We start from the raw sequence: 13,536 nt of genomic DNA, 5'->3' as shown, positions 1-13,536 counted from the left end.
CCACGGCAAGTAGTGGTGTCATTTCCAAAAAGAAAGGTGAGAGTGAAGAAAGTAAAATGAGACTTCAGAGTAAGCCATAGCTCCAATGATTTCTATATAATTCTTTTTGAAAAAAATTACTCAAACATTTAAAAAACAAAGTAATTTTTTGCTGTGGAGCTCTTAATTATTATTGCCATTTTCGCAGGAGGTGGGTAAACAGAAAACTATGAATGAGTTATAGGAAGTTCCAACTGTTCTAACCTGATTCATATTGTCTGCCTTGTCTTTAACCAGGCAGTAACCTGAGCTAAAATGGTAATTCACTCAGTTATTAAAGAGTCACAGCAAAATATGACATATAAAGAAACAATATCATGTCAGTGTAACTAAATTAAATGGAAATGTTGCTCCATATTTATATTGTTGCAACTGTCATGGAGTGGAATTTTAGGTTAGGATTAATTCCTCACCATTTTTTGCAAGGCAAGCACATTATGTAGATGTTTATGTTTTGGGAAGTCATTTTCCAACTTGATGAAATAGGAGAATTTTATAATCTTAAACTTGTTGCATTCAGATATGACAGCACAGCAGTTAATAGTACTGGTTTAGTGGTCTTTGGCAAAAATGAAAATGCAAAGAGTGCTATTTCTACATGCAATTACTACCATCAGTAACAAAGATAAAGGCCATTCATTAAGCCAGAATTTTTTTTTCTTTCAGAGCTTGTTGTGTTTATATTGAATCACATTATGCTTTTTTAATAATTACACAACACCAGTAGCAGTGCTTCATTTGCTTCCATTTATTATGAATCATTATTTTAGTGACCAATAATTACTGTATAAGGTTATTGGTGCAGAAACAATTAGCACAGCTACCTTTCTGCCCGTCACAAAATTTCATGCTACAAGTTGAAAAAGTTTCATAATAATATATTTCTTTTTTTACTAGTAGATTAATTTGCTTATTTCTAAAACAAAACTATGAAATGATTATATGTGTACCTTACAAGAATAACATGTATCATATTATCAGGAAATGCAATACTTTGCATAGTCTGCAATATGACATTTAAAAAACACAAAAGCCATAGTCATGAAATTTGCATTTATCGCATAAAGCTAAAGCAGGCATATAATTACTACAATAGAAAATAATATACTTTAGACACTGAACTTGAGGTCCACATTTGCAAAACAAAGGCCATATTGTTTGTCTCCTTATTTGTAGACTAAGTTGAACAATAACATCTCTCAATAATTACCAAAACATAAAATACAGTAAAGTTACAATATACACTTCAAAACAACTGGGCATCTTTTACTTCAGCTTGCATTGTGCCTTCAAAAAAAAAATTATTAGGAAGTAACACACAATAGGAAAATCCCCCTTGTTCGTGAATTGCTGCCTGTAGTCGGTCATTGCACATGTCAGCATGGAGTTTGCAAAAATAGGCAGTTAAATAAAGGTAAAAAAATAAAAAAAAATATTCCAAGTGCTATTTTTAATTTTTAGTAAATAAAGATTTGTGGGCAGACTTAGCTGTGGAGTTTCAGTGAGTAAGAAGAACAAAAGTGATTCAGCTTTACCAAGAGTGATGTGTGACATTGGTACTAAGCAATAAAGCAATAGACCTAAAATTTACATTGAGAAGTTAGTGAAGATTATATTACACAAAAAATATAAACAAGTAATCCATTGACAGTTTGTACTTACTGTAAATACAATTAAAAATACACTGCAGTCATTGAACTGAGATGTAATGAGGACCTTACTTGTGGAGAGGTAGTGTTGCACATTGATAGTATTTGTAAATGAGAGAATGATATTTTGAAAACATATCAGCTATCAAGTTAAATTTCAAATTTACTGCCATGTCAGCATTACAAAATTCTTACTTGCACGCTTCATCCCCTCAGACTAGTGATTGTAGTTCATTACCAACAACAGAAAGTGAATTCAACACAAAATATTAAGTGGTATATACAAGAACACTCAATTCAGTTGTCAAAAAGGGTGGCTACTGAGAAGTCTTCCAATCTGTGGGTAAAAACTGTCCCTGAATCTGATGGTGCATATGCTAATGACCCTGTGATAACTGAGATCTGCTATTCTCACAACTGGTTGTCAACAATTGTGGCTCCAACACATGTAAAATGCATATCTACAGAATATACAATTAGTGTATTTATCAGATATAACTATCAGATTATAAATCCAAGTTATACAGTGTATAGTCAGAAGTGGAAAAGAGGGGAAAATCTCATCAAACAGTATTACTACGTAGTAAGATTATTATAGTTTTGCCTTTAGTTTTTATTTCTATATTTTTTCTGACCTTACTTGAAAATTCAGTTTAGTCTTAGTTTTCCTTCATCATGTATTTTTAGTTTTGATTTAGTTTTTATATCACAAATACACTTCTATTTTATTTTTATATTTATTAGTTTCAGTTTTATTTTTAGTAATTATGGCTGGGGCTCCTACGGAGTTTAGTTTTGTGTCATGATCAGACAGAACTGTACACTTAACGGATATGGATATTTGTTTAATGTTAGTGGAAGCTTACTACGCTACATGGTTTTCTATCTGGTTTTGTTTTTGTCTGATAAAAAACAGCATAATTAAAACCAGATACTAAATATGAATAATTTTACACAATTTAAAAAATATTTTCTATGTCATTTGTGCTGAACAAATCTGTGCTGACTGTTGGCACTTTTTTTCTTTTCCTTTGATTGCTCAGAATGGGACAAGTTGTAATGAAATTTAGGTGAATTTTAACGACTGAGGGTTTTTTACTCAAAATGTCTACAGCACACAACATATCCTGCTCAACACAATGTGCTTATAATGAATGCCTTCAATATTGCATTCAAAAATCTCCCATAATGTGCTTTGTTATTTTCTACCAGCCATATAGATTTCTGATTCCATCTTAGGCACAGAAAATTTATAGACAGAATTTTGCCACCTGCAGGCATGAAAAGATATAAAAAATTACAAAACAGATTCTACTGTGTTCTGACAGGTATGATCATGAAAATCATGGGGGATTAGGAAGAACAAGACTCTTAGGCTTGAATCAGTGTGCAGACCCCACCTAGCTGTACTGAGGGAAACAAAGAAAATTAAGCATGTAGTGTGAAGGTTATGGGTGGTGAGACTTCAATAGCCTAAGAATGGTAAACCTTTAATGAGCAGAGTAAAAGCAGATAATAGGTGTATGGACAGACACAAAATGACAGAGACAGCATCTGAGATTAGAAACAATAAATACATTATATAAACCTGTTTATCCAGAGTAGGATTACAGGAAACCTGGAGCCTATCCCAGGCAGGTTTGGATGCAAGGCAGGAAAAATCCCTGTTATGCAATATGTATGATATGGCTGATGTTAAGAACAAAAAGAATATGATATTTCACCTATCCATTTTTGAGAGAGAGAAAAACATTGGAAAAAATTAGGATAAAATATTTTAAAATATTCTGCTACTGGACTATTTTCACAATATCAATTATTTTGAGCTGTGAATATGAAGTATAAAGATAAATTAATAAATATAGAATAAATACAAAAACATATTAGTATGTTTCATTTTTCACTTGGCAGACTCTCTTTGCCTACCTACCTGTAGTTCAGTAGAGACGTTGCCAACTCAGGAATTTTACAAAATTTGTATCACTTCGTTGTTAAACGATGTTTTTAAAGTAAAAGTGATTGGTCTGTAACAATATGCTGATCTTGTATGATGACCTAGTCAGTCTCTTGATCAGTGTCGTTTTATTTTCAAAAATTGGGAGTGGTCTCCCCTAGACTTTCTTATGTACTCAGATATGGGGATGGATATTTAAGGAGTAAACCACAAGACAATAGTTATATTTTTATATTAAACAACCATCCATCCATCCATCCAATTTCCAACCCGCTGAATCCGAACACAGGGTCACGGGGGTCTGCTGGAGCCAATCCCAGCCAACACAGGGCAGGAACCAATCCCAGGCAGGGTGCCAACCCACTGCAGGACACACACAAATACACCCACACTAGGGTCAATTTAGAATCGCCAATCCACCTCACCAGCATGTCTTTGGATGGTGGGAGGAAACCCACACAGACAAGGGGAGAACATGCAAACTCCACGCAGGGAGGATCTGGGAAGCGAACCCAGGTCCCCAGATCTCCCAACTGCGAGGCAGCAGCACTACCCATTGCGCCACCGTGCCGCCCAGCTTCATGAATAAAAAAAAAAATCGAATATGTGTTCAGGTAAAGTACCACTCCTGTTTGATGGGTTTGGCCCAAAAGTTAATAAAGAACTACAATTTTGGTATATCAACCACATGCCAAATTTCATCCATCTATCTTGTTGTGTTTTTGAGTTATCGTGTTTACATACACACAGACACACACTAGGACATAATTCCAAAAAACTATTTTCGGACTTGGGGAGGTCTAAAACATCAAGATTCATCAAAATCTCGAAGTTGAATTTTTCATGATTACTATACTTTATCTTTACTTTGTATACGAGAAAGTAAAAACGATTTCTCCTGTGCAAAGTGGCAGGTGAATTACTGTCAACAAAAAGCAGGCACCTGAGAAATAAACTGAAACATTACTCACTTGTGATTTTTCTGTCATGTGGTAAAGGTTCAGGCATTTGAATTACATCTTGATATACAACAAGCGCAAAGAAAGGCCACACAGTAAATCACTTTCTATTTCACACACTTTACACGCCTGTATTCAGCTTGCTCTGTCACCGCAAATGCTGTGTGAACACCTGCCCTCTGTCACCAGCCGCCATGCGTTGGATGAATGATCGTGGTGGATGTCTTTCTGTTTTAGAGTTAAAAGTTACAAGAGTTAAAGACTAATGGCATGAATATTCATTCAAAAAAGAAAACTACAAATATTTTTAGTAAATTATTACTTTTTTTCAGTTAGTCTTTCCAGCTACTTTAATAGGTTCATTTAGTTTTAGTTTTTCATTTTGATTTTGTTCATTATTTTATTTCAGTTTATGAAAATGTTTTCTTTAAATAGTTTCAGTTTTGATTTTAGTTTTCATTAACTATAATAACCTTGCTATGTAGGCAAAAAATTACTTAAATAAAAGTAAATGTTTCTTTTTAAACATGATACTACATGTTATCCTAGCTTATATTTTTCGACAACAGGGCACTGCTTCATTTTCAACAACAATGGGATATCAGAAATTTACAGTAGTATTTTACAGTATGATTTTTTTTATCTTTTCTGCAGTATTTTAAACACCCTGCTTGTCTGAAATCCAGCTTACTTCCATGGGTTTTTGTAAATTTGAGGAAGAATTCTTGTGTTCAGGTATGCAGTTTTTGGGATACAGTTTGAACTGCATATTAAAGCTGTTATGTCTTCTGTCCTTGTGACTGAACAACATTTCTGAATGTAATCATTGATAGACAGTGTCACTGCTACCACTACACCAAAAGTCTTCAACTGTGAAATTCAAATTTTGAACATAGCCGATCAATTATACTTTCCAACAACCTGTCTTGAAAATGTAACAAAGTAAGACTGTCACATTTTCAAATTTACCTTTTAAAATATACGAGCTGTATATACCCGGCGTTGCCCGGGGCAGAAGTAACCTAATCGGTCAAACACTTACATATATACCAAAGCAAACCTAATCGATGAAACAGCTTCATATATACAGAAGCGAACCTAATTGGTCAAACAGTTATGCATGTGCAGAATAATTTTACAAAGATTATGCATGTTAACAATCATTAAAAAGAAAAGATTGAGGAACTCTTCTTCTATATGTGATGAAGCTGGATGAAGCTGACTTGACGAAGACGTAGGTGGCATAGATTGGTTTTTCTAAAACAGAAGAAAAAAATGAGTATCTATTATTATTTTAAATTAGAATGAAAATGAGAACCTTGATTAGAGATAGATTATCCGTATTAAAATATGTGCATGAATAAACTTTTGGTAACTCTCTAGCAAAAGTTTATTCATACAAATTGGCATGGGATGGCTTTGTGAAAAAGTAAAAATTAGATAAAAATAAATTGAGTACTGAAGGGTACTGTCAGATTCTTACTGACTAAAAAACACCCTTTTTATTCCACAGCTACCCCAAAAACCACTATTAGGCATTACTTTGGGGTGGCAGTAGTTTAGTTATGAAACAGCTGGGTCCTGAAAAAAATCTGTCTTATTAGTGGCTTCATCACATATAGAAGAACAGTTCCTCAATCTTTTCTTTTTAATGATTGTTAACACGCATAATGTTTGTAAAATCATTCTGCACATTCATAACTGTTTGACCAATTAGGTTCGCTTCTGTATATATGAAGCTGTTTAAACCGATTAGGTTTACTTTGGTATATATGTAAGTGTTTGACCGATTAGGTTACTTCTGCCCCGGGCAACGCCGGGTATATACAGCTCGTATATATATATATATATATATACATATACACACATACATGCAGTTTTAATAACACAGAAATCAATATAAACATTAACATCATTATCATATGAGAATATGAAGTAATATATAAGAAGCACATTTCATATAAATATAAATTATTAAACAGTAAAATCTTCTTCTGTAATTTGCTACCGTGGCAATTTGTGTGTCTGTCCAGGATTTTAAATGACCTGTAGCTCGCAAACCGTTGCACCTATACACTTGAAATGTGGTACACATATAGTACGTCACATCTACTATCCGCTTTATGGGTGATGATTGTTTTAGTCTTTTTATCTTTATTTTATTTTATTGTACAATCAAGTCCTATCTGCGCACAGCAGGGCAGCCGTGGGCGGATGCGTATGGTGTATTCACTCGATGTTATCGTGCATTGCGCTGTCAGTGGTATTTTGATAAAAGAATTTGAACAACATATAAGAAGCGTATAAATTATTAAACAGTAAAATATTAACATTTAAGAAGTAAAGTTACATTAAGTACTACTGCTGTGCCTTCGGGTATACCTCATTTTTTGTTTGCCCATTACATGCTTAAATGTATACATTTTTTGGTGCACCTACCCGAGAACATGCAACATATAACCGAGCGTGGGAGAAGCATGGATTTTAAACACGCGTTGAGTTGATGTGCTGGTCTCCCTCGTGAAATAACTGGTAATGTTTGACTAAAATCTACAGCGAGTAAAACGACATTAGCTCCTATTTTTTTTTTACGATCTCTGAGATGTTGCTTTTTTCGGTTCAAGGCTTCATAAGCTCTTTTATGTTGTATGGTGTACTTATCCCAAACCATCATCTTTGAATGTTGCAAGACTTTCGCCTTGTATGTAGATCGGGGTAATTACATTCATTGCATTCCTAGTCTGAATCACAATGTGATTGTATGGGTGGTTACCTGGCACTGTAGGGTTGCCACCCGTCCTTTAAAATACGGAATCGTGCCGCGTTTGAGAATGAAATTGCGCGTCCCGTTTTGAATCAATACTGGACGGGATTTATCCCGTATTTTTTTTATAATTTTTTTTTTAAAGCAGCGTCTCATGCAAATCATCCCACACGCATTTTATGAAGATGCCTCCTTTCCTACTTTTGATTGGGTAATACTTGATGTCATCGTTATTTTGATTGGTGTTTTTAACTGTCCAGTGAGTAGGGCGTGTCTTTCAACCGTAAGCAGATTTTTTGCAGTGGTATCACTGACCTCGACGACGGCGACGTTATACGTCAAAAATAAATTACGATAAATGACGATTTTAGCGATACTTTATTACGACGGCGGCTACATAGACACGATCAAATAAAAACAAAAAAATCAAATAATCATTCTACATTTTCAAAACGTCGAAAAAACGACGGAATGAAAAAAAGGCCCACCCGACGACCCACCCATTCCATTTTTATATATATAGAAAAGAACTTGCATTTAAAAATACTTTAAAAAAGTAATTTTCCTTACAAAAAAGTTCAGGAACAGAAGTAAATGTAATCTGTCATTTTCCACCCCTATACAGTGTATGCTGACTCAAGGACGACTCACAAAAATTTCAGTATGTGATTTTCATTGACAAGGAATAAAGATCCATGAATTGACCCAAAACCCAATAACAAGCTTATACATTAAAAGCATATAATGTAGCAGTCTGAGATACCATTTTATTGCAAATTTTGTAGTAGCACTCTAGAAATGAGAGAAGCAGAATGTTGTTCAAATAAACCTGCAAGCCAATTTCTATCCAGTGTTTTTGTTTTCATCAGTATTTAGAACATTGAAAATATTTCCATTTGTTTCTTTCCACTGAAGATATCCCATCAAATTTTGTTTCAGAAGATCCTCTTTGATCTGCAAAAGAAAAGCAAACTAACTGTAGAAGTCTTGGCCATTTTGCATCCATCCATTAACTTAACCTAACTAATTAAAATAGAGAGCTGGAACCTACTGTATTTAAAAAGCAAGGGGAACCGACTTTGGGTGTATCGGCAGGTAAACACTCATTCACTCCGAGATTCATTCATACCAGTCCAATTTACACACTCCATAAACCTGCATGTGTTCAGGATGTGGTAAGAAAACAGGCAAAATGACTAGAAAAAATCAATTAGACAAGGAAGGACTTTGTAAACTCCTCACACTCACCAGCTATGTTTTGAACAGTTTCCTGGAGCTGTGTTGCAGAAGTACATTAGCATACTCATTTTATTAAAGTTTTCTTTCAATTATACAAAGCACAGAATCTGAGGTAAAGAATTACAGTATGAAAAGTGTTCTTTTAATTCACTCATCGCACATATTGAATAACTAAAATAAAAAGTGAAGGCCAGCCTAGGTAAAATTTTACATCTTTCTACACATTGCAAGGTCAAACACAGGGCTCCAGACCTGATTCAGGATGGCATCACTGATTTTTGGATCATCAGGATTTAGATCACTCTGTATATCAATACGGACTCTCATCATTATCCTCTTATCCACCAAACCTAAAAGAGAATGAAAATTTATTGTGATTTTAACATATAATATTGTTATCAAATTGGCAAATTTATCCATGTTTTTTTTTAAATATGCATTTCTACATTGAGAATTTTCAAGATTTTGACATCATATTGTCTTTGGAATTTTGTGCTTGCATCTTGACCGAAACAAAGAATCCAATATGAATAAATCTTGCTTACAGCTATATCTTTGAAAAGGTAATTTTTTAATATTACACATGAGATGTTTAGTACTGAAACAGAAATGTGCCTTGAGATTAAACAACTACATAAAAAGAGCAGCAGCACATAATGTTTGGCATTCTTATAAATAATGTTTATTGATTTTATGTGTACATGCTTCTAGTTAAATAAGGAGGTGCTCATTTTATCTTCTCTGTTATGTTATAATTTAGTAGTTGTAATTTTGTGTGAACACAATTGTTTTTAAGAATTCTGATAAAACTGTTAAAATACAAGGTAAAATATAATTTACTTCTGGGACATGTTATCATTATGGCAGGTCAACATTTGTGATATACTCCATTTGATTCATACCCATGGCACCATGTCTAAGTCAGAATGGTGCAAATAATAACTTCTAATTCTTGTTTGCCTGTCACTATAGTAGTACAATGTCTCAATTTTAAGTTAAATGTTGCCCAGTATTACACATAACCAACTAACATTACACTAAAAAACTAAAATTAATTAGTCTACTTTATCACATCAGTAGTACACAAAAATGTCTATGACTGTTATAAATGCCAAATTTACAAAGAAAAATCAATGACATAATCACCAATCTATAATTCTACCACTGAAAAAGCTAAGCCAACATTTATACAACACACCAAGCAATGAACAGATGACCACCAAAGGTGAAAGCGTGCTCTATAATAAACCATTATTTTCACCTGTGTTCATTAAATGTCCTTGGGACTTTTCTTTATATGTTCTAACCCGGGCAGAGTGGTGGCTGTGAGGCTAGGGACCTGTGCTGACAAGCAGAAGGTTGCCGGTTCAAATCCTGCAAACGCCAAAAGTTACTCTACTCCATTGGGTCCTCGAGCAAAGCTTCTAACCTGCAATCGCTCTGTCCTGGGTGTGACGTTAATTTGCAACCAACCCTGCATGTAGGCCCTCCAACTTGCAGGGAAAACCTGGGGGTTGGTGGCAGGATTGGCACTTCAGCCACTGTAAAAAAAACACACTGTCCCAGAGTGGTGCAGAGGTGTCACCTGTTGCACTGGGGTCCCAATCCAGGTGTTTGTCATGTGATGGGTGCGGCAACACAGTATTACCGCATGCTCCCAACCTGGCCTGGTTCTGACTCTGTCCTCCTGTCTTTTCTTTGTGATCCTCTGTTGCTCTACTGCTACCCTCTATATTAGGAGTTCAGTTTCCTTTTTTCCTTTACACCTATATATTGTCCTACAATCACCTACCAACAAAATAGACTATATTCACTGTGATTATTGCAGCTAAAGCTATTTGGACCTCAAGGGGCATAACCTCAGTTATAAATAACTGGCTGTTATTATTCCACAGTTCAATCCACCTTAAACTCTCAATCTCTTGAATTAATGAGGCATCACCCACATCTCTGACCTCAAGGTGCTTATAGCTCCATACCTATAATGGGGGTGGATGATGGATCTCTTACAGGATTCCTACATTAGTCTTTGCTAGTCCTTGTAGATCAGTTTGTTATTGTGTAAGCTGGAGCGCTGATTGCACCCTCAGAGGACACAGACGCCCCTGGGAAAACCCCTGAAACAGCTGACAGTCTACCTTCACATTGCTCCTTACCCTTCTTACTTGTGCTATAACGCGCGATAAACCTCTCACGCGGTACTCCGCTTACTTAAAAGCCTTGTGCTGCGCCTGTCAACTTTGGAATTGGTTGTTTTGTTTTTCTCTCTCTCTCTCTCTGACATTCTCTGCTCCTGGTGGAACTGTCATCTCTGACTTGTCATGGAGCATGTTTAAACTTTTGAAAAGAGACAAATGTTTGTTTGCAGTGCTTTGAATAAAGTTCCTTTTTTTCTACAACCTCCTGTGTCTCTGTGAAAATCTGTGACCCAAGCGTGACAATTGTATGGTCTTTCTACAAGAAGACATGCATCCCAGCCTGTTTACATATCTTTTCTATATTGCTTGTTATTTTTTTTTATTTAGCCTATTTTAGAAGGTTTGGGTGCAGGACAGGAAAAAGACCTGATGCTCACAACCATCGCTCAAACTCATACACACAGAATTTGCTTGTAGAAACTCCATTAGATAAGCCATTGATTTACAGATAACACAAATGGCAGAATGAATCAAATGAAAAAAACTATCGGTTTTATCTGTACAGTACAATATGGTGTAAAAAATAAGCACCGTCATACAATATACTGTGTATAAGACTGCTCCACTCCATGGCCAGGTATTTTGGAGAAAGACTACACAAGAACATCCATCCATCCATCCATTGTCCAACCCGCTGAATCCGAACACAGGGTCACGGGGGTCTGCCGGAGCCAATCCCAGCCAACACAGGGCACAAGGCAGGAAACAATCCTGGGCAGGGTGCCAACCCACCGCAGGACACACACAAACACACCAAGCACACACTAGGGCCAATTTAGAACCACCAATCCACCTAACCGGCATGTCTTTGGACTGTGGGAGGAAACCGTAGCGCCCGGAGGAAACCCACGCAGACACGGAGAGAACATGCAAACTCCATGCAGGGAGGACCCGGGAAGCGAACCCAGGTCCCCAGATCTCCCAACTGCGAGGCAGCAGCGCTACCCACTGCGCCACCGTGCCTACACAAGAACATCTATTTTGATTTCTAAAACTATCATAAAAAGTTTTTTTCATCTCTATCTGTCTGTGTTCCAAATAAACAAAATAAACCAAAGAAACATTGTCATATAGCTGTAAATACAAATTTTTGTAAATGTGACATTTTCACAATCCACATTACTAACCGAGAATGCTAAACCGGATGGACGCAGGGACATCCGGCCATGGGCCGTAGCCGCAAAAAGACGTACTGCACAGGCACACCAAGAAATGAGGCGCCGCGAGAGGCGGACAAGACCACAGAAAAAAGGAGTGAGCACAGAAAAAAGGAGTCAAACGCAGGCGACGCACACAGCGCCGCACGAGCAAAACCCCCCCCCCCCCCACACACACACACAAGCAACGGACGGGACACACACAAAGAGGAGGATTTAATCCCATTGCACATGAAACGGGACGCACACAAAGAGGAGGATTCAACAAGCCACAAGCACACAAAAAAAAAGAAGCCAAGAGCACCACACAAAGCCCATTGGATACGAAACGGGACAGACATCGGACATAGCACACGAAAACGACGATTCAGACCCACGACCACAGTAACATAAATAACAAATGACACACAAAGCCCCATTTCTAAATGAACCGTCCATATTAAACATACGTCATCTCAACTCGTTCACAATATGCAGCATAGGGAGATCTCATTACAATGAGGCACTATTAACTGTTCAACCGCAGAAAAGGTTCCATATTAACAGTGAGTGCGATCCTCCTTATTACTTATCCATATTTCTCACGCTTTGTCATTCCCAACACCAGGGGTTGGCGAGCGAAGCGAGCAGGGGGCGGAGCCCCCTAGTTTATGTTCTAATAGTAAAGTACAAACTGACACTGTAGTGCAGGAAAAAAAAGTCTTTAACAGTTTTTATAAACGTTTTGCTTTGCATATGGTCTGGAGCAGTCATGAAAAGTATTAAACATTTTTGAACAAATTTTCATATTCTGTTGTATCTGCAAAAATAATACACAACTTTATATACCACATAAAAATAAACACGAAAATAAAAAGGATTAACATACTTTGTGAGCAAATAAATGGTTTCTGCAAACTGCAATCAGCATCATTCCAAGTTCCATTTGGCCAAATCTCCACACATTCTTCATTAAGACTCCAATTATTTGGCTCCTGATTGCTCCATTTTTTAAATTTTGACTGTCCACCATCAGACCACTTCCATGGGTCATTGAACAGACCGATCCAGAAGGGATTGCTTTGTGCTTTCTTCATTATTTCCATATTTTCGCTTTCATTTCTTATACTGACTAGGTCTGTATAATTCACACGACAGTACTGCTGGGCTTTGTTCCATGTCATGTAGAGATTTATCCATGAGTATCTCTCACTGATGTTATTGGTTTCTTAAGAGATTAAAAACATGACAGTCTGGCTGTTTATTTGTGAACAGTGTATGCCTTTTAAAATAAAAATGATTACTGTATGTTTTAAACATAAATCAGAACATGTAACACCAATGGCATGACCTGAAAATAGTAATTGGTGCATGAAAATATATTCAGAAAATGAAAAAAGAATTATATAGTTAGTTGACTTTTTGAAAATTATACAATTTAAATACATATTATTGCTGTATATTTCTAACAAAGGGTTGCTCTGCCAGTATTTTAGGGTTCTAGGTGTTTCTTTACATTTATTTTCTTTCTCTTGAGTTTTTTTTATTTTTGTTTCTACTACTTGTTGTGTTTGAGTGGCATCCAGCCACTTCTGCTC

The 13,536-nt window shown here is 36.1% G+C and overlaps 1 protein-coding gene across 4 annotated transcripts in view; it reads right to left on the bottom strand.

Moving 5' to 3' along the window:
- LOC114651415 (macrophage mannose receptor 1-like) overlaps positions 1-13,536 on the bottom strand; it is a 425,221-nt gene that overhangs the window by 187,843 nt on the left and 223,842 nt on the right. The window contains exons 7-8 of one of the 4 annotated variants that reach the window (XM_051932998.1): positions 12,828-13,166; positions 8,857-8,954 (exon numbers count right to left, since the gene is read on the bottom strand). The exons of 2 other annotated variants lie outside the window; for them this stretch is intronic. In XM_051932998.1, the coding sequence (XP_051788958.1) occupies positions 8,857-8,954; positions 12,828-13,166 (437 nt within the window). The remainder of the gene's footprint in view (positions 1-8,856; positions 8,955-12,827; positions 13,167-13,536) is intronic. One more of the 4 variants, XM_051932993.1, reaches the window with a different exon arrangement.

The sequence above is a fragment of the Erpetoichthys calabaricus genome, chromosome 1 (assembly GCF_900747795.2).
Source record: "Erpetoichthys calabaricus chromosome 1, fErpCal1.3, whole genome shotgun sequence".
In the NCBI taxonomy this organism is placed as follows: Eukaryota; Metazoa; Chordata; class Cladistia; order Polypteriformes; family Polypteridae; genus Erpetoichthys; species Erpetoichthys calabaricus.
This window is presented reverse-complemented; position numbering and strand designations above follow the sequence as displayed.